The sequence below is a fragment of the Hemicordylus capensis genome, chromosome 1, assembly GCF_027244095.1.
Source record: "Hemicordylus capensis ecotype Gifberg chromosome 1, rHemCap1.1.pri, whole genome shotgun sequence".
Taxonomy (NCBI): domain Eukaryota; kingdom Metazoa; phylum Chordata; class Lepidosauria; order Squamata; family Cordylidae; genus Hemicordylus; species Hemicordylus capensis.
Window position 1 is genome coordinate 14,690,523 of NC_069657.1, and position 21,188 is coordinate 14,711,710.

A 21,188-nucleotide genomic window follows, 5' to 3' on the forward strand; every position below is an offset into this window, starting at 1 on the left:
AGTCAGTATTGACTACCCAGTTATTGTCCACACAGACTGGCAGCGGCTTTTCCAAGGTTGCAGGCAAGAATCTCTCCCAGGCCTATCTTGGAGATGTCAGGGAGGAAACTTGGAACCTCCCAGAGCAGCTCTATCCCCTGAAGAGAATATCTTACAGTGCTCACACATCAAGTCTCCCATTCATATGTAACAAGGGTAGCGAACAAGTCATGCTTGCTACCACAAGACCAGCTTGAACACATGTTGGAGTGTGTTGAGAGAGTGAGTGATTAAAGGTAGCTTCATTTAATTCTCTCTTTCTCAGTACAAGGCAGGAGCTCCCAACTGTGGGTCCTCGAATGTTGTTAGACTACAACCCCTAACCCCCAACCACAATGACCCTTGGCTGGGAAATGCCACCATCTGAAACCCCAGAGAACCTGCTGCCAGTCAGTTCAGTTGGTATACACATTACGAGGTGAAATAGACCAATGGGTTTACTTGATATCATATGCTCAGTTCAAACAAAGAGGATAATACCCGTTGTGTAGTAGGGATGTGCGCAGAACCTGCAACTGCTGGTTCAAGGGGGGATACCTTTAAGGACCAGAGGGGGTGCTCTTACCCCACCCCCACCAGTGCTGCATTTTAAAACAGCCCTGCGGGGCGGCAGTGTACCTCCTTGCCACCCTGGTGCTCATCGGACTGGAAGTGCTTGGTGTCCATGTTGCAGTATGGGTTCAAGTGAGCATGACATGTACATGCGCACTGGGCATTTCTGGCCATTTCTGGTCCAACAAGCACTGGGGCGGCAAAGAGGTACCAGGGCCATGACCCAGGCCATGCAGGGGCCCATTGTGCATTCGCGGTGGCATCCAAAATGGCTGCTGCAACGGGGAAAAGCCCCCAAAGGGCCAAAGATCACCCGAACTGGGCACTTTTTAGCAAAATGAAGGCCAGTGGGGAGAGGGGGAACATCCCCCCACCACAGCCCCAGAGAAGCTGAGGGGGTAAGTAAAAACACAATTATATATAAAAACAAAATATATATATTTGTGACCCCCCCCCCCGAACAGCTCAGGGTGGTGGGGTGTTGGTCTGATGCTGAGCTGAATGGGCGGGGGGAGGGGTGTCAGCTTGACATCACGCTGTCGAACCAAACTGACTTTGATTTGAACCTGTTTGCACACCCCTAGTTACAGGTGTGAGCATGCCCTTAACCTTGGCTAGCTGGAGGGCTTCTTGCCAAGGTGCTGCTGAGATCCCCAGAGATCCCAATGGTTCTTATGCACAGCCTAACCCAGTCTTGGCATCCCTAGCCCGGGTTAGGCTGCGTGTGAGAACTTCCACCCTGATTAAGGGAGGGGGAAAATCCTGGTTAGCATCGACCATGGCTAGCATCGGTGAAGAAGTAATGCTAAATTAAGGCAGATAAGAGAAGGGGAAAGGGAATTTGTACCCGATGGCAGAAGGGAGCACATGATTGGCTCAGTCTTTTAACTGCTATTAAGAGATTAATAGCATTATACTTGTACCAGGCCTTAAAGATGGATTTCTGTATGAGGTGGGAGTGGAGAATCAGTTAATACAGATTTTCATGGTTGACAAAGTATGAAAGTGCTTACAGGAATAACTTCAGAGACCCTTTGGGTGGGTTTTTTCCTCTTTTCTGTTTTTGGGCACAGGCATGGATATATCAATATCGCAGACTTCAAATCCAGCTGGAGGAACGGATTGGCTTTCTTAGCACTCATTCATGCCTTAAAGCCAGACTTGGTTGACATGGAGAGTGCCAAAGGTCGATCCAACAAAGAGAATCTGAAGGAGGCCTTCCAGATTGCAGAGAAGGAGCTACATATCCCCAGGTTGCTGGAACCTGAAGGTAAATCTTCCATTCTCCTTCTCCAGTTGATAGACGCTTAAAGCAGCTGTACTTACTGAGTTTATTTAAACTTTGTTAAAGTTGTTCAGTTATTTAAAACAACAATTAGGAATTTAAACAAGCAACTATTTCAGCAAACTGACAGAAGGAGAGAGAGGGCTTAGACAAATTCATGGAGGACAAGTCTTTCATTGACTACTAGTCTTGATGGCTATAGGCCCCCTCCAGCTTCTGAGGCAAGGTACCTTTTAATACCAGTTGCGGGGGAGTAGCAGTAGGAGAGAGGGCATGCCCTCACCTCTTGCCTGTGGGCTTCCCAGAGGCAATTGGTGGCCCACTGTGTGAAATAGGATGCTGGATTAGATGGCCTTGATCAGCAGGGCTTCTCTTATGCAAACAAGGTGTATTGCTCTGGGTCTAGCTGATTTATATGCTCCAGCGATGGTGTGGGATCCGATTCTCAGCTGCTGGATGAGGACATCTCACATGGGTTATCCTCCCCAGCATGCTCCAGAGGGCAGCACATATTTAAATTAGTCAGAGCCTTTAAGAGGCCCGGGAGGATAGCCCCTTCCAGTTTAGGAATGTAAACAAGCAACCATTTCACCAAACTGACAGAAGGAGAGAGAGAGGGCTTAGACAAATTCATGGAGGACAGGTCTATCATTGGCTACTAGTCTTGATGGCTATAAGCCTCCTCCAGCCTTAGAGGCAAGATGCCTCTGTGTACCAGTTGCAGGGGAGCAACAGCAGGAGAGAGGGCATGCCCTCAACTCCTGCCTGTGGACTTCCAGCAGCATCTGTTAACCCCTGTTAACTGAGCAAAGAGGCACCTTTTAAAAGTGGTGATTCTCTTTATTTAGTGGGGGAGAGTGACTGGCCCTATCCAACACCAGGACAGCACCCCTCCAGTGGCTGTTGTTGGTGTCTATCTTATGTTTCATTTTTAGACTGTGAGCCCTTTGGGGACAGGCAGCCATTTAATTAATTAATTTCTGCATGTAAATCGCTTTGGGAGCTTTGGTGGAAAAGTGGTATATAAATACCTGTTGTATTCATAGCTGGTGGTCCACTGTGTGAAACAAGATGCTGGACTAGATGGCCTTGGGTCTGAACAGCAGGGCTTTTCTTATGCAAACAAGGTGCATTGCTCTCGGTCTATATGATTTATATGCTCTAGCGATGGTGTGGGAGCTGATTCTCATGGGTTCATTCTACAGCACTGCTGGCATATATAAGAGTTGCACACCACATGCCATCGAGCCAGTTACATACAGTATATCCTTCCCTTTCAGTCATCCATGGTCCTAGTACTGAGGAGTTGGTTAGGAACCATGCAGTTGGCCCTGCATGTGTGATGTGAGGCCTTTAAACATTACAGCTGAACCCATAAGAAAAAAACTCCTGTACCATAGCTATAACTCGTAGGTTTCCAATGCTGAACAGTTTGGATCCAATTAGTAGTTTACCTTCTGCATAGGTTTTTAATGAAAGCAGTGACCTGTGTGATTGGGCCTAATGTACTTAGGAAACGTTTTCTGTCATTTCACAGATGTGGATGTCATCAGTCCAGATGAAAAATCCATCATGACTTACGTGGCTCAGTTCCTGCAGTATTTCAGAAGTTTACCGGTGGCTGAAGAGGAAATGCAGGTATGGGATTTCTTTTGCACCGACTCCAACAGCACTGTGCTGCCCAGCATATTATTGAGAATGGAGGAAACATTGGAGTCTGCTACCACCTGTAATATCATCACACACACACACACACAAAGGGGGAAGTTCTATATCATAAGGACTAACAGGTGATTGAGCTTGCATGGGGACCCAGCAAAAGAGAGAGAGACCCTGAAAACAGCAGAAGTGCTTCACCAAGAACGACCGGTTTATTGAGGAACAACTAGTTCTCCCCTCTCCCCTTGCCGCTTTTCTGGTGCAGTCTTTTTGGGGGTGGTCTGTACCCTTTTGTTTCTGCACCCAGGAATGCAGTGCTTACCCCCTTCTTCTTGACTCAGGCATCTTGCAGGGTCCCTGTTATATCACAGTGAACACCATCTGTTTCCCCCGCTGAGTCCTCCTCCTCTTAGGAAGGCTCCTCTGCCTCCTGGTAGGAATGTGCATGAACCTGTTCGGAGGCCCTTTTACAGGCCTCCGAACAGGTCCAAAACCTGGCTGGCTCGAAGGTTCAACAGCAGGGTGGGTGTCCGCCTTTAAGGGCAGGGGAGGATGCACTTCCCCCACCACCACCAGTGCACAATTTCCAAAAAGCCCATCGGGACAGCAGCGTTGCCCCGTTTACCTCCCTGCTGCCCCGTTTACCGAATATACACCCAGAAATACTAGACAGGCCTGCGCGCATCAGGCGCATACACACATCGGGTGCGTGCATGCGATGTGCACACACGCCCGACACACGCCCGACACGTCTAGTACTTCCAGGTATATCTAGTAAACGGGGCAGGTACGCCAGCGCCCCAACAGGCTTTTTGGAAATTGTGCGCCGGCAGGGGAAATGCGGTGGGGTGGAGTGCATCCTCCTCAAAGGCATCCCCCCGCCACCATCAAACCAGCCCCCACTGGTTTCATGCACATCTCTACCTCCTGGTAACTTCTCAGTCAGTGCATTTCCAGCTGCCTCCTCTGCTTTAGGCTTGCCTTTGGTGCTCTGGAGAGCTGGCCCCTTTCCACGCTTGAGGTTCCTAAGCGGCAATTGTTCTTTCTTTTAGCTTAGTCATCCACTTGTCAGCTGCTTCTAGCCAGGTAGCCACCTCATACAGCCTCCCACTTGAAGACTTCCCCCTCCTACCTGGGTTTTTGCTGAGATACAATTAAAAAAATCATGTGTGCACAGCTCCCAAACCTGGGTAGGATGCTTGTCCTACCCAGTTTATGGTATTGAGAACTGTCTTAGGGATTCTCAAACTTGGGTCCCCAGATGTTGTTGGACTACAACTCCCATAATCCCCAGCCAGAAGGCCATTGTGGCTAGGAATTTTGGGAGTGGTAGTTCAACAACATCTGGGGATCCAAGTTTGAGGATCCCTGATGTAATAAGCATAGACCTGGTTCACACTGTCTTCAAATGTAGGTTTAATGTGATTGTGTGAACCCACACCAAGGTGGTTTTATGGCCTGAGATCAACTTGAGATCCCCTCCTTGGTGTGAGTTCACATAATCATGCTAATGTCAGTGGCCCACATTAAACCTAGATTTGAATAGTTGTGCGAATCTGGCCATTGTGTCTAGTTTGGCCCCCAGTGTGAACTGTTGCCAGATACAACTGATGCTGGTGCGAATTGTTACATTCATTTCGCTTGGTTTGGATGAAAGCAATTTGTAAAAGGGAACAGCTATGGGAATCGTTTGATAAGGTAATGTTTTCTGCAACAATGCAAACTGGAATTTTTTCTGAAGGGATACAAAACTGTTCTATTTCCCAGGGAAAAGTTAGAGAGACCTTGAGCTGGTTGAACTCTCAAGAAGAGAATTTAAAAAAGTTGTGGACTCAGACGGAGATCACACCCTTCGACAACAAGTTCCATGTAAGTAGCCTTATGAATGTATACTTTTGGATGTAATAATTTTGGGAAGAAATATGAACATGCGAAGAACTGAAGGTAACGTCACATCATCCTGAGAAACAAAGCTTCAGTGTTCTGCCTTCTGTGTATTGTTTCTCTCTGATCCTCAACTAAATAAGTGTTGAAAAGTGGTAGCAGCAGGATCTGGATTGGTGGTCGTGTGGAGTGGTGGTTAGAGTGTTGGACTGGTTTGTGGAGGCCTGAGCTCAATTTCCCTTTCAGCCATGAAACTCGCTGAGTAACCATGGACCAGTCACTTCTCCCTCAGCCTAGTCTACCTCACAGAGTTGTTGTGGAGTCAACATAACCATGCACACTGCTCCGGGCCGGGCCCCTTGGAGGAAGAATAGGATATAAATGTAAAAACAGATAAAATAAAATAAATCTGCAAGGGGCTGTTAATTCTGGGAGGGAGGGTAAGAACCTGTGGGTGGATTAGGCTCCCTTTCAGATGGGCTAAGTCCACAGTGGAGGGCCAGAAGAGCTGAAGTGAAGAGACCACACAGGAAGTTGGGTTAGCAGTCTGGGTTTTCAATGTCAGGTTGGGAATGTCAGAAATGGCCCAACACTGGCCATTTGGGAGGGGGTCAGAGATGTTCCCGACCCGACCTTGGGAATTGGTGTCGGGGTTGGGGGTCAGAAGAGAAGGGAATGTTTGCCGACAATATGTCAGCATTGCGCCTGACACCTTCCCTCTGCCCTTTCCCCTGCTTGCCTGAATGCATTAAAAGAACTACACAACCCACAATGCATTGCGCTGGGTCCTAAAGCTTTCTGATTAGAAGTGGGGGAAAGAGCATTTTAAAAGGATAAGCCACGAGAGGGGAATGTGGCTGCCGCTGCTTTCATCCACCATAGCGAACAAAGAGGAGGGCATCGTACTGGCTGACTTCAGCCTCCAGGGACCCCCAGTAAGCAGGGGAGAGGGGAAAGGGGGTGGGAAGCATCAGGCTCAATGCTGGCATATTGTCGGGAAACTTTCCCTTCTTTTCCGGTCTTCAACTGCAACTCTTGGGAGAGACCCATGTCAGCCCTCTCAACAATTTCCATTTTCTCTCTGATCCGATCAGATTGGATCCAATACTTTGTGCATTACATAGGAACATAGGAAGCTGCCTTCTACCGAGTCAGACCCTTGGTCCATCTAGCTCAGAGTTGTCTACACGGACTGGCAGCGGCTTCTCTAAGGCTGCAGGCAGGAGTCTCTCTCAGCCCTGTCTTGGAGATGCTGCCAGGGAGGAAACATGGAACCTTCTGCGATTCCCGGAGCGGCTCCATTCCTTAAGGGCAATATCTTGCAGTGCTCACACATCCAGTCTCCCATTCAGATGCAACCAGGGCAGACCCTGGTTAGCTATGGGGACAAGTCATGCTTCCTACCACAAGACCAGCTCTCCTCTCCATTGTGCAGGCCTAGTAAGCAGCAGGGATGGCCCTTCTGTGAGGCAGTGCAGTTTCAAGGAGGGGCTCAGGGGCAGCATTTGCTGGGCCCCAGCCACCACGGTGCCACCCCACTGTCCCCTCCTACTGCCCTTCCTCACTCTTCTGGGACACGCTGTTCATTTATCCTACCTTGCCCTGCTGAGGTTCTGCCTCTTCTTTCCCCTGACTTGACTTCCCCCGGACTGGACTTGAGCTTGGAGTGTCCTCACCACCGCTGCTTAGTGTGGTGATGTAGTTTGAGAGTTCTCATGTGTTGTTGCTGCTGCCTTAGTAGCATGGCCATGGCCTAGGAATGCTGAGCACCTACCCGCAGATGGGGTGGTAGTGTCATATTGTCCTCCACTTCAGGCAGCAAAATGTCTTGGACTGCCCCTGGGTAGCAGCAAGACTGGACCAAAGGTCTGTTTTCCAACTTTCAGTTTTCAGAGTTCACAAGCAGGACATGAAGGTGATGGTCTCCCCCTGTTCACCCCAAGCTTCTGATGTTCAGAGGTATACTGCCCCTATGCATGGAAGCTCTATTTAACTTTTGTGGCTAATAGTTGTCAATAGACCAGTCCTCCACACACTGATCTAATCCTTTTTAGAAAGTGAATACCTTGTTTCCCCCAAAATAAGACAGTGTCTTATATTAATTTTAGCCCCAAAAAATGCACTAGGGCAATTAGCGGTACATCAGAAATTACTGCTAGGTCTTACTTTCGGGGTAGGTCTTACTTTCGGGGAAACAGGGTACCTCACCATATAAGAGTCTAATACTTATTATCGACTGAGATTCGGTTGGCCAGGACAGGAGACAGGGCCTTTTTGGTTGTGGCCCCTCGGTTGGAATGCTCTCTCAGAAGAGTTTCGCCGTGCTCCCTCCCTTAGAGTTTAAAAAACAAAGATCTCAAAACCTCCTTGTTTAGAGAGGCTTTTTAATGTGCTATACTGAGGCCTGGTGGGTTTTTAATTTTAATAGGGTTTGTTTTAATGGTTTTTATTGAACATTGTGTTTTATTTATTTTATTGTGTTAAATTTTTTATTACCTTTATTATTTTATTGTTGTGAGCCGTCCCAAGCAATATTGTGCTGGAGAGGCAGGATATAAATATTTTAAACAAATGAATAAACACTACTGAATTTGGTGATATGTTGTGTTGTTGTTTTTTAATGCTAGGATATGTTATCATTTATGGAAAAATTTGATAAAGAGAAAAAGCCCTTCCTGCCCATATTGGCATCTAAAAGAAAAGACGTGGAGCAGAGTGAAGATTACCCAAGGATGAGAGAAGCATGGGACAACCTAACCTCTCAGGTCTGTCTTACTACTATCCAGTGGCGCACCTAGGTAATTTTGGCGCCTGGATCTGAAGGGCTTTGGAGCCTCCCCCTCCTGCAAGCCCCCCCCCTAATTTAAATCAGAAGCCTGCGGGGAAGCAGCAGGGTGGTGGCAGGAGCCCTCCCCAAGACATTTGGAGCCCCCCCCACAACCTAGGAGGCCATGGACCGGTGCCCGAAGGTCCAGGAGTAAGAGCACCTCTGCTACTATCAGGTCATTGGATGCTTTAAGTGAAAGCTGAATGTTCATGGGTTGGATGGGCAATGAGAAAGCTTCTTCATTCAATACAAATGGGATGTAAAGATGGTGATGTTGGAGCAGGGGTTCCCAACATTGTATCCCCAGGCGTGGTATCCATTGGACTACAGCTCCCATCATCCTCGAGGATAATGGGAGTTGTAGTCCAACAAATCTGTGGACTTGAGGTTGGGAACCCCTGCATTAGAGCGCTCTGTTAGTCTGAGGAGGAATCTGCACAATGGGTGTTATGCTCTTTCTTTGAGATGCATGTATGACGCGGTCTTCTTTCAAGTCAGCCCATTGATCTATTTCATCTAGTATTGTCTGCACGGACTGGTAGCAGTTCTCCAGGGTTTCAGGTGGTGGTTTCCCCCAGTCCTACCTGGAGATGCTGAGGATTAAACTTGGGACCTTCAGCCAAAGTTCTCAAAGCGGTTTACATAGAAAAATAAATAATGCATAAATAAGATGGCTCCCTGTCCCCAAAGGGCGCATAATCTAAAAAGAAATACAAGGCAGATACCAGTGGCAACAGCCACTGGAGGGATGCTGTGCTGGGGTTGGATAGGGCTAGTTGCTCTCCTCCTGCTAAATATAAGAGAATTATCACTTTTAAAATGTGCCTCTTTGCTCAGTTAGCAGGGGATGTGACTAGAGATGTGAAAGCTAGGGGGGAAATGGGGTGGGTGAGGAGATTCAACAGAAAAAAGGGAAAATAACCTCACACACAAAGCTGGCATATTCAGAGTTCTACAGAATTTTCTAGATCTCATTTTTCATAATATGTATTTTTCCAACCTCTTTCATAGGCCTCTGCCTTGGACTTTGGAGGAAGAGGACTATATATATTGTACCTTTCACAGCCTGATTGTTTTGTGAATTTAAACTTATTTATTTATTTAACAAATGTATACACTGCCCAAAACGTATGTCGTTCGGTGGTTTACAATGAAAACTGTCCAGAGCTTTTATTGTACTGCATTTATTTAAACAATACAGTGACTTGGGGAGTGTGCAGATACAGACCCTGCCTTACTGTATGGCTCCATTTTCTCTTTCTAGATGAATGAATGGAAAGCAAAGCTGAACCATTTGTTACCTCCGCCTCTAGACACCGTCGAGGTCTGGCTCCAGGAGATAGAGCAGCAGCTGGCGGAAGATCTGCCGGATTTTCAAGACCACTGTAAAGTCATGGCTGCCCTTGAAGAAAAAAGGAGATCCATCCAGGTTGGTTCCGGAAAATAATATATATATATACTTTTTTACTGCCCTTAGACACTTTGTTCCAGTGTCTCAAGTTGCCATGGCTCTGCAGGCATAGTGGTATTCGCTGAAGTTTACAGTGGCCTTGCTGCTATAGCGTTCACACTCAACCAGCAATAATTCATTGCTGGTTCTGCAGGAACATCCAGCCATAATGTATTGCTGTTTGAAAGAGAGAATGAAAATGGGTTCTGTATCAGTTCAGCGGAGGCCTGCTAAGGTGCTGGGTGAGACTCATGCAGCAGGAAGCTGGTAATAGGCTGCAAATGACACATAATGAGACGGGTCTCACGATCAAGGAGACCTGCCTTGGGATGGTTAGCTGGGAGAGCGGGCTTAGCCCGCTCTCCCCGCACACGAGTGGTCAGTCTGCTCCGGACAGCTGAACCGGCCACCCACACTCCGTTACGGAGCCAGCGGGGGCTGGGGGGATCGGGGGGATCAGGGGGCTGCATGGCCCCCGGAAGTTCCCCGGAAGCACAGGGCATGCTGGAGAGACCCCTGAGCCGGGAGGCTGCTTTTAAGCCTCCCAGTCGGGGGTCTACTCATGAGTTGCCGTGGCACGGCATCACACGATTAGAAAAACCAGGTTTGCTGAGCACTCGCTCCGCAAACTTGGTTTAAGGGCAGGGCTACTTAAGTGGGTGACCCGCTTAGGAACCACTGGGCTCGCAGCCAAGCCCTGTGGTTTTCACGATGGGAGAAAATCGGGCTAGCCTCTGCTAGCCCGATTTTCTCCCATCGTGTGAATAGCCCCATTCTCTGCTAACAGGGCAAGAACAGTTTTAACACTTTTAACTTGTTTTAAGTTTTAAATTCTTTTAATGTTTAAATTTTGTTTTGATGGTGTTTTTATTTCTGGGTGAACTACCCAGAGACCTAAGTTTACAGCATCCTTCCTAGTGGTTTTTGCTGGAGTCTCCCTCGTGTATCTTTTTAGACTGTGAGCCACTTAGGGGGCAGAGGACCAATTTCTATTTTCTTTTGCTGTGAAAACGGCTTTGAGAACTTTTTGTTGTTGAAAATAAATATATACATCATCATCATAAATAGTAATAATCCATGGTCTTGTTTGATCCCTCAGGTGTTTTAAGATTGACCGATGCATCCTTACTTAGGGTTTCCATGTTTCTAGCAATAAATGAGAGTGGCAGTAATTCCAGTGGTCTCTGGAATTGCCTCTCGAAAGAGCTATGCCTGACAGAGTCCCTTACAAGTTTCAGGATACTAGTCATGACCTTTTTAGGAGGGCATATGATTTGCTGAATTTGTTATTATTTTCAGCTTATTTTGTTACAACTGTTTTTATGTTTTACTTATTGTGAGTGGTAAGCCCTGCAGGAACCCTTGGGGGCTGATCATTTGCAAGGTATAAAAACCAGTCAAGGTATAAGAGCCAGGTTCTGCAGGACCCAGGAGAGCACCCAGAGATGTTGCTCCAAGAATCAGAGCTCAGCTGAGATCTCAAGATGCAATTTATGATAGGGTCTATGCACAGGATATACAAAACTCATAGACCCAAACTTAGAAACATAGGAAGGTGCCTTATACTGGCTCAGACCATTGGTCCATTGAGCTCAGTATTGTCTACCCAGACATGCAGTGACCTTTGCAGGGTTGCAGGCAGGAGTCTCTCCCAGTCCTATCTGGAGATGCCAGGGAGGGAACTTGGAACCTTCTGCATACAAGCATGCAGATGCTCTTCCCAGAGTGGCCCCATCCCCTTAAGGGAATCTCTCACAGTACTCCCATTCAAATGCAAACCAGGGAAGACCCTGCTTAGCAAAGGGGACAATTCCTGCTTGCTAGCACAAGACCAGCTCTCTTCCTTGACTTCTGCTTCACAGTCATTTCTGGATTTTTTTTGTTGGTGGGAAAGTCACATAGTAGAAATCTAGACATTTTGGACTTCCCCACTGGATGCAGAGCAGGCTTGGAGGCATGGATCCCGGGCACACCATGTCCAGAATAGGCAAGTGCAGTCCATTTTCCCCACTGCATGCATGAACATCACTAGGGCCACATTAGATGAGACAAGAGAGACCTGTAATAGCAAGAGGCTGTCACTCAGGGGCAGAGCATTTGCTTTGTATGCTCTACCCACATCCAGTTCCTGGCAGCATTTCTAGATGAGGCTGGGGAAACTACCCCTCGGCTGAAACCCTGGAAAACTGCTGGCAGTCAGTGTAGACCAGGGCTGCACAACTTCAGCATTTGCAGGACTACCACTCCCATACATCCCTGGCTATTGGCCACTGTGACTGGGAATTATGGGAGTTGTAGTCGAACAACAGCTTGAAGTTGCGTAGCCCTGATATAGATGATACTGACAGGCTTGTGGTTACAAGCATGAATTGTTCCATTTGCTAAGCAGGGTCTGCCCTGGTTTGCATATGAATGGGAGACTGCATGCCTGAGCACTGTAAGATATTCCCCTCAAGGGATAGGGCTGCTCTAGGAAGGGCACCAGCCTGCTTGCATGCAGAAGGTTCCAAGTTCCCTCCCTGGCGTCTCCAAGATAGGGCTGAGAGTGACTCCTGCCTGTAACCTTGGAGAAGCCACTGCCAGTCTGTGTAGACAAAACAGAGCCAGATGGACCAATGGTCTGACTCAATATAAGGCAGCTTCCTATGTTCCTATGAGCTGATGGCAGTTGCATATGACCTCTGGTCTCTCTCTTTTTTTTTTTTTTTCAAAAAAGCAGACCAGGGGTCCAGTTGGCATCAATAAGGAATGCCTGTGTATGTGCGTGTGTGCACGTGTACACATACACACAGAGCTTTTTTTCTTTTCTTGCAAAAATGTAAAGAAAGGAGATCTGATCATGCATCTGTGTTGTTTTTACTTGTGCTCTCAGAGCGCCTTTCAGAGTGCTTTCTGAACTGGCCTAAAATAGCACAAGACTAATCCCAGGAAACACATGAACTGTGATTCTTTGTCTTTCAGAGCTTGATGGAAAGTTTCGAACGTCACTTGCAGGCCCTGCAGTCCTTTGAGAGCAGAGATAAGGCAGGCAAGCTGCTGGTGCCACCCCAGAAGCTGGAAGAAATGAGGAGGAGGTTGGGATTGTCAGATTCTTCCTTTGATTGAGCCTAAATGTCTGTGCTCAGCTGAAGTAGAAGGAGAGCTTTTGCCAAATTTAGCAGCATAGTGGCGAGAGTACCGTTTGGCTGGTGGAGATCCCTGCCGCTGCCGCTCATGGATAAAGTCTGCTTCCAGATGCTAGTTTTCTTTGCTGAGGGCTGAGATTCTTATTCTTATTCCAGCTTGCACAGAAACACGTTTGCAGGCGGTATGCTGTTGAATACAGGGCAGGCAGGCCTGCTTCCTTCAGGCACTGTGGTGTGTTTCCAAGAAGCATCTGCCTGGTGCCTGTTGGAAACAGTGGGGGAAATGCTCAACCAGATAGCCTTTGAGCCATTTCATAGGGGTCCTTCTTACGTTCTTTGTTTCGTGCATTGCTTTTGGCCACCTGGCCGCCTTTCATTTGTGTGAATGCGTCTTCTGTTTATGAACATCTGAAGCTGCCTCTAATGAATCAGACCTGTGGTCCATTTAGTCCAGTACTGGACCAGTATGAGTGATATTCAAGAATACACTGGGAATGCTCCTGCCGTGATGTTGTGGGCAATGTTCTGGTGTGTCTTTTCTCACAAGGGCGGTGGGGTGGGGTCTGTTAATTTGAATTGCCACTCAACATGAGCTCCAAATACTGGCAGAGGGATTAAGCAGAGGTGGAGATTAACAGCCCCCCATGCAATAAAGGGAGTATGTTGAGATGTCCTCTGCTGATATCTTAACAGGCATACTTTTGGAGCAACTCCTTCCTTATTGCATGTGCTGGGTTGCATATAATCTGTACTGGCCCACTGTCTATTCTGAAGCCTCTTTGGACATTACCATTTTCTTTATTTATATCTATGTAAACGGCTTTGGGAACCTTTGTTGAAAAGCGGTATCTCAATGCTTGTCGTATTCGTATGACACTGTATGTGCATACAGGTGCCTTGTACGTGTGTTTGTGTGAATGACTGTAGGTGCATTCCTCTTAAAAGTGAGCCTGGATACAGGCTCCCTTAAATTCAGGGAACCGATAGGAATGGTACTACTGCATTGAACATAACGTTCATAACTGCACCTGTGTACAGATCTGTGCATGTGAACACTGCACACAGATTGTACATGCACTGAACATAGCATGTGAATAAGGCTTAAGTGGCAGTGGTTTACCAAGCAGGACATTTTCAGGAGATGCCAGGAACTGAATCTGGGACCTTCTGAATGTAAAGCAAGTGTTGTACCACTGAACTAGGTGCTCACGAACCATGTGCAAGAAATCGGATCGATAGATAGATAGATAGAGTGGGCTTGGAACTGCCTCTCTCCTTCCATCCATCAAGCTCCCTCCCTCTCTTCCTTTGTTAAAATCCACTTCTGCCTTTCTGGGAACAGTTATTGTTACATTCAATGCATGTACAATAGTACCCTGGTGGCGCAGTGGTAAAACTGCTGCCCTGTAACCAGAAGGTTACAAGTTCAATCCTGACCAGGGGCTCAAGGTTGACTCAGCCTTCCATCCTTCCGAGGTCGGTAAAATGAGTACCCAGAATGTTGGGGGCAATATGCTAAATCATTGTAAACCGCTTAGAGAGCTTCCAGCTATAGAGCAGTATATAAATGTAAGTGCTATTGCTATTGCTATTGCTACCATTCCTATCGGTTCCCTGAATTTGAGGGAGCCTGAATCCAGGTTCACTTTTAAGAGGAATGCACCTAGGGTCATTCACACAAACACATGCACATGTGTGCAGGCACCTGTACGCATGTGCAGTGTAATACGAATACAATACACATTTATATACCACTTTTCAACAAAAGTTCCAGTAGGCATGTGCATGAACCGCGGCTCGAACTGTGGTTCAAGCACATTTTGGGAGTGGGGCCTGGGAGCTTTAAGAAAGAGGAGAGTAGGTCCTTACCTGCTGTCTGCTGCCCCATACAGCTTCCTGCTGCGGCAGCACGTGTCCCTAGAAGTAAGGACCTGCTCTCCTCTTTCTTAATGCTCTCGGGCCTTCTCCCAAAATGTGCTCGAACTGTGGTTTGTGCACATCCCTAATACATGCACCACGGCATTTTATGATGTCAACTCTTTTATCCTTAACCTTGCAAAAAACTCCACCAAACTTTCCCAGTTTATAAAAGTTGCCCATTCCTGTATGTCACTTGTGTACTGTGGATCCATCAGTTGAGTCTTATATTCTACAATAGGTTTCTGTGTTACTTCCCAGGTTCGGCAATATACAGCTTATGGACTTCAACATCCTTGTGGAAAACTACAACTCTCTCTGCTCGGCTATCCTGGAGGAACTGATACTGAAACTGAACATCTGGCACATCAAGTTTGGGACGAAGGAAACTGTGGAGTTACTCCAGTCAGACTGGCATGTAAGCTTCATGCCTCTTCCCAGTTGCTGGCTGGCTAGCCATGTGGCATCGTGGCTAAGAGGCTGAACTGTAGGCCACTTCACATGATTACAACCCAAGATGATCATGCGTGCTCCTGCAGAATGTATCCTGAGAACCTGGTAGTTTTCACCTATCCCAGTTCTGTGCCGCAGCAAATTGACATTTAACCAACAAGCTGAGATCAGATCTAAGATTAACTCTACAGATTCAGTGTCAGATGGGTGCTGTGCCATCTGGGGACTGGCGAAAACGTCTGAGTTAGGAACGTAGGAAGCTGCCTTCTACCGAGTCAGAGCATTGGTCCATCTAGCTCAGTATTGCCTACACAGACTGGCAGCAGCTTCTCCGAGGTTATAGGCAGGGGTCTCTCTCAGCCCTATCTTAGAGATGCCAGGAGGGACCTTGGAACCTTCTGCATGCAAGCATTCAGGTGCTCTTCTGAGTGGCCCCATCCCCTAAGGGGGATATGTTAGTATTCACACGGAGTCTCCCATTCAAATGCAAACCAGGGTGGACCCTGCTTAGCAAAGGGGGCAGTTCATGCTTGCTACTACAAGACCAGCTCTCCTCCCATGAAATGGGAATTCTTGTGACATGCTCTGTGGGAACCCATGAGCTGCAGGAATCTCGGATTTAATGGTTACTGGACATCGCTATAATTAGGAACACAGGAAGCTGCTTTATACTGAGTCAGACCCTTGGTCCATCTAGCTCAGTATTGTGCACACTGATTGGCAGTGACTCTCCAGGGTTACACACAGGAGTCTCTCCCAGATCTATCTGGAGGTTCCAGAGAGTGAACCTGGGACCTTCTGCAGACAAGCATGCAGATGCTCTTCTATTGGGTTATCGCCCCATCTCCTAAGGGGAATATCTTACAATGCTCATATGCAGCCTCCCATCCAATTGCAGACTAAGACAGACCTTGCTAGTCAAAGGGGACAATTCATGCTTGCTACCGCAAAACCAGCTCTCCTCCAGAACCAACCCCAGGAATCAGGAAGTCCTGCATTCAAATCTCGCATCTATCATGAACTGACTAGGTTACCTTACAAAGGGCTGGTTCAGACATTGCACAGAACCTGTGTTAACAAGAAGCTCCGTGCAACTTCCCTCAGCCTCAGAAGCACCTGCTCCTCTCCTCCCTACGTGAGCCTCGACTTCCTTTCTAGGTTAGGATAAGCCGAGATTGGTCATGACATCCAAACCCATCAATCTAGGCTTACCGTAGCTTCAGAGAACCTGAGAGCTAAAACTAACTTTGACCCTTGGGTTCAGGTCTTGAGTTCTCTGATCAGTCCAGACATCACAACCACTCTTGAATTATCCAAACGTAGAAGGAAGTAGACTCTTTTGCGGGAATGGGAGGGGGAAGCATGCTCCCGTTGCATGGTGCTCAGTGTTAACAGAGGATCCATGGGACATTTGAACTAGCCCAATAGCTGCTCTCTCACACAGTCTCAAGACTTCCCCTCTCTGCAACATGGAGATAATAGGCAGAAGAGTTTTATTACTGAAAAGGATTATACCTCTTTGGTGGTCCTTGCATTTTCAACTGTTGTTGCTCAATTCAGCAGCTGTCAGACAAGAAAAGGGGTGGGCAAACTTGGCCCTCATTGCTGAACTACAACTTCCATCATCCCCAGCCAAAATTGTCACTGGGAATGATGGGAGTTGCAGTTCAACAACAGTGGGAGGGCCGCAGTTTGCCCACCCCTGGTCGAGAATAAAATGTAAGTGAACGTCCAGTAGATGTCACTATAAAGCTACGAACAGTGAACAGAGGGACAGAGCAGAACTTTTCCCCCAAACAGGAAAGCCTGCTAAATTTTGCTTGATGCAGGAGTGATCCTGTCAAGAGGTGAGGTGTGATGGTTACCTCAGATGGCAGATAATTGGGTTGCCTCAGATGGCAGATAAATACATCAAAGTACTGTATTAGATGAGGGGTATGGTGTCAAACAATTAGGAAAATCTGGCTTGCAGATAAATTTTCTTCCTTGCTTCCTTTTGGGGTTTTGTTTTGTTTTTTAAATCCCAAATTGAATTTTTGTCAAATCTCTATAGCAATAATAATTTCTCAGACCAACTTGTCTTTTGATTTTGGCAGGATTTTATTGAAGAAAAGGGGTTTCTTGCTCAGCTAGAAACTGCACTTCAAGTATGTGAAGAGAAGAACAAAATCATAAGTGCTTCTAATTTGGGTAAGTATTCACAAGTATAAATATGCTTTAATTCTGCATTCTCCTACATGAAGGGTGGGCAAACCTGGCCCTCCAGCTGTTGTTGAACTACAACTCCCATCACCCCCAGCCACAGCCAATTGGGGATGATGAGAGTTGTAGTTCAACAACAGATGGAGGGCCATGTTTGCCCACCCCATCCTACTTTCATAAGGGCTTAGGCCTCCCTTTACTGAGGGAGTAAACCTGTATCTGTACTATACCATTTCAGACTCCTGGTGGGAACTCTTGTAACAGAATGTTCCTCCATACAGAGAAGTTCCTTCTGCAAAGAGAACTATCATCTGAGGGAGAAGGGTTCTTGCCTTGTCTTCTCCCTGACTCTCTAATTTTTGAGAGGGTTGGGGTTATGGAGAAGTTTTTGAATATGTGAGGGTGCCACTTGCAGTCTGAATTAGTACAACCCAAGATTTACCCTCTCCCTAAGAAGAGAGGGTTCAGATGCCCAGCATGAAATAAGACTTCATGGAACCCCAACTTTGGATACAGAATAAGATATAATAATAAAAATATGTATTTCATTCATATACACACACACACACACATTCACATATACACATACACACATATGGGACCTCAATATCTGCAGATTCATTATCTGCAGATTCACATATCCATGGTCAGGTAAAAGACACACAACCTCAGCATGCATGAAAAGGAGGGGGGGAGACGTCGACCTCGTGTATCCGCAGGTCAGGGGTGGCCAGAAATGACTGTGGAGGTCATTTACAGCCACCCTTTTGTGTTCTGGAGACTCAAAATGGCTCTGTTTTTTAAAAAGAAAGAAAAATCTGGCAATTTTCGGCCAATTTGGGGGCATTCTGGGGCACAGCACAACTCAGGGGGAGCAGCTAAGCAGCTAAGTACAGTAGGCAGCTTCCTCCTGCAAAATTTGAAGTTGTTTGGATGTCCCCCCCCCCACTGATTGGGAACCTAGCCCCCAATTCCCCGTTGCCACAATGCCTCGATATTCATGGTTTCTGTTTCTGTGGTTTGAACCGCGGAACGGAACCCCCACGAATATCGAGGTCCTCCTATATTTATTACATTTATATCCCACTCTTCCTCTGAGGAGCTCAGAGTGGTTTACATGGTTATTTTTATCCTCACAACAACCCTATGAGGTAGGTTAGCCTGAGAGATACATGACTGGCCTAGAGTCACCCAGTGAGTTTCATGGTTGAATGGGGATTTGATCTGGGGTCTTCCCGGTCCTAATCCAAGATGCTAACCACCTCACTGTGCTGGCTCTCTCCTGTATATGCCAATATCCAGACTAATGCTGAGCTTGTGCAACAAAGTTGTGCACCTTCAAGAAGACCATGTAGCTGTGCAAAATCATTTTTATAAAAATAAAAATGTTTTAAATAAATAAGTTTTTAGCTTTTAAAGTAACTTTTAATTCAGAACTTTAAAATCTTTAATTCTAATTGTGATTTTAGCTTGGATTTTTAACTTGTTTAACTTAATTTGGTTAATTTTATTAATCTTATTTTACGTTTTAACTATTTTATAAATGTTGTGAGCTGCCTCGAGCAGTAGTGTAATGGAGGGGCGGGGAATAGATGTTCTGAATAAATCAATCAATAAATCGTGAAGTTGTGCTCTTGTGCAGAAATTCCCTGCAACATAAACAGATAAAGGAAGAGGTTGGTCAACAGGAAGCACACCACATGTTGTACGCCTTGTTGCACAAAAACAAGAAAGTGTGTGCTAGTGCAACTCTATCTATCTATCTATCTATCTATCTATCTATCTATCTATCTATCACATTTATATACCATTCTATATTAAATCTCTGGGCGGTTTATAGCTTAAAGCCCAACAATTGAAACCTTTAAATCATATAAAGCAAATTACAATAACCATCAATAAAACTTTAAACATTATAAACTAAAAGCCTGATAAAATAGGTGGATTTTCAAGAGTCGCTTGAAATCAGCCAGAGATGGGAGTTCTGGTTTTATTTTGGAGCACATTCCAGAGCCCTGGGGCAACCTTAGAGAAGGCTCGGCTTTGGATCGCCACCAAACGCCACCAGTGGGAGCCACAACCAGACCTCCCCCAATGAACTTAATAGGCAGTGGGATTCATGCAGAAGAAGGCTGGAATGCAAGCTCCTGCTGGCTACTACACCATCCTTGCGCTTATGCATCATGTTTGCACAGGCTGACTTGTGTCAGCCACTGAATAATTTGGCTTGCAGATTTTTAAGTCTTCAAATGAGTTGAAAAAATTTCATTACTTGGAGAGCCAGTCTTGCAGTAGCAAGCATGAATTGTCCCCTTTGCTAAGCAGGGGCTATCCTGGTTTGCATTTGTATGGGTGACTACTAGTGCACACTGTCTGCTGTAAGATATTCCCCTTGGGGGATGGGTCTGCAGCAAACTGACAGAACATTTGCTTTTCATGCAGAAGGTCACAGGTTCACTTCCTGGCACCATCTCTGGGTAGGGCTGGGAAAGATTCTTCCCTGAAACCTTGGAGAGCTGTTGCCAGTCGGGGTAGACAGTTCTGAGCTAGGTGGACTGGTGGTCTGACACAGTATAAGGCAGCTTCCTATGTTCCAAAGTCTGAGCAGAAAAGGGCATACATGGAGGCATGGAAACTGGGTCTGACATGACAATAGGGCAGGTCTGCACAACTTTTTATCCGTAGGTTTTGGATTGTATAATTTAGTTTTATTAGTACAAAAGACAATGTGAGTTCATTAAAGATAAATAAGGATTGTATTGGACAAAGATTGTATACTCTTTGGGGCTATTCTCACGATCGGCCCTTGTACGACCCTTGTAGGAGAGCCTAGCCCGATTTTTGCCAATTGTGTAAACCACTGGCTCACAGGCGAGCACAGTGGTTTACAAGCAGGTCACCCGCTTCTGTAGCCCTCCCCTTAGCCCAGGGGGCCGCGCGGCCTGCAAGCTCCCCAGCCCCCGCCAGCTCCATCATGGAGTCGGCAATCATGTGGGTGGCCGATCCAGCCGCCCAGGGCTCTCTCTCTGCTCGTGTGCAGTGAGAGCGGGCTTAGCCCGCTCTCCCCGCGTACCCTGCTAAACCGGGTCTCACCAATCGTGAGACTCGGCTCTTTATTTGTAATTGTACTGTTTGTGTGTGTGAGAGTGTTAAGGTCGTGAAGCTGGTTGGAGAGCAAAATAAAAATAATGTAATGTAATTTTATTGTTGTTGTTTTTTAATGTTACTTGGGTAATGTTGAAAAGCAACCAGTGAATGCCATCAATGAAAGAACATTAAACAAATACTGTAGAAACAGGTGAATGATAGCATTTTAAAATAATGTTTTAGGTGTTGATCCCCGGGATGCAAACAAAGTGTTTAAGATGGTGGAATCTAAGATTTCCAGGTGCACAGAGTACATTTCCAATGTCAACACAACTTTGCAAAAGGTTCTGTCATCCTGGGACTTCTATACGGAGAACATCCACTTACTAAAGGTTTGGCTGGAAGAAATGCGCAAAGAACACGCTAAGAAGGTTTGTTTTGCATATATGTTATTCTTGGTTGTTGAAATGGGTCTGCATTTTATAGATGGGAAATACTGTAAGCATCATATATGTGGCTTTATGACCCTTGTAGGTTCCGGCAGAGACTATGGCAGCCTGGAACTCCAGACATGGATCTCTAAATGAAGCTGGAAACTTTTTGATTGAATCCAGCAACGAAGAAGTGGGGTCAGCTGTGTCTGGAGAACTGAAAACACTGAACAGGAAGTGGGCGAAACTGATCAAGAAGACCCAGTTTGTAAGTTCC

The 21,188-nt window shown here is 46.4% G+C and overlaps 1 protein-coding gene across 8 annotated transcripts in view; it reads left to right on the top strand.

Moving 5' to 3' along the window:
- Positions 1-21,188, top strand: part of SYNE2 (spectrin repeat containing nuclear envelope protein 2) — a 368,664-nt gene that overhangs the window by 54,859 nt on the left and 292,617 nt on the right. For all 8 annotated transcript variants that reach the window (XM_053287390.1, XM_053287373.1, XM_053287409.1 and 5 more), the window contains exons 8-17: positions 1,665-1,861; positions 3,414-3,514; positions 5,303-5,404; positions 8,047-8,184; positions 9,511-9,675; positions 12,658-12,770; positions 15,000-15,156; positions 17,288-17,381; positions 20,724-20,911; positions 21,015-21,179. In XM_053287390.1, coding sequence (XP_053143365.1) covers positions 1,665-1,861; positions 3,414-3,514; positions 5,303-5,404; positions 8,047-8,184; positions 9,511-9,675; positions 12,658-12,770; positions 15,000-15,156; positions 17,288-17,381; positions 20,724-20,911; positions 21,015-21,179 — 1,420 coding nt within the window. The remainder of the gene's footprint in view (positions 1-1,664; positions 1,862-3,413; positions 3,515-5,302; positions 5,405-8,046; positions 8,185-9,510; positions 9,676-12,657; positions 12,771-14,999; positions 15,157-17,287; positions 17,382-20,723; positions 20,912-21,014; positions 21,180-21,188) is intronic.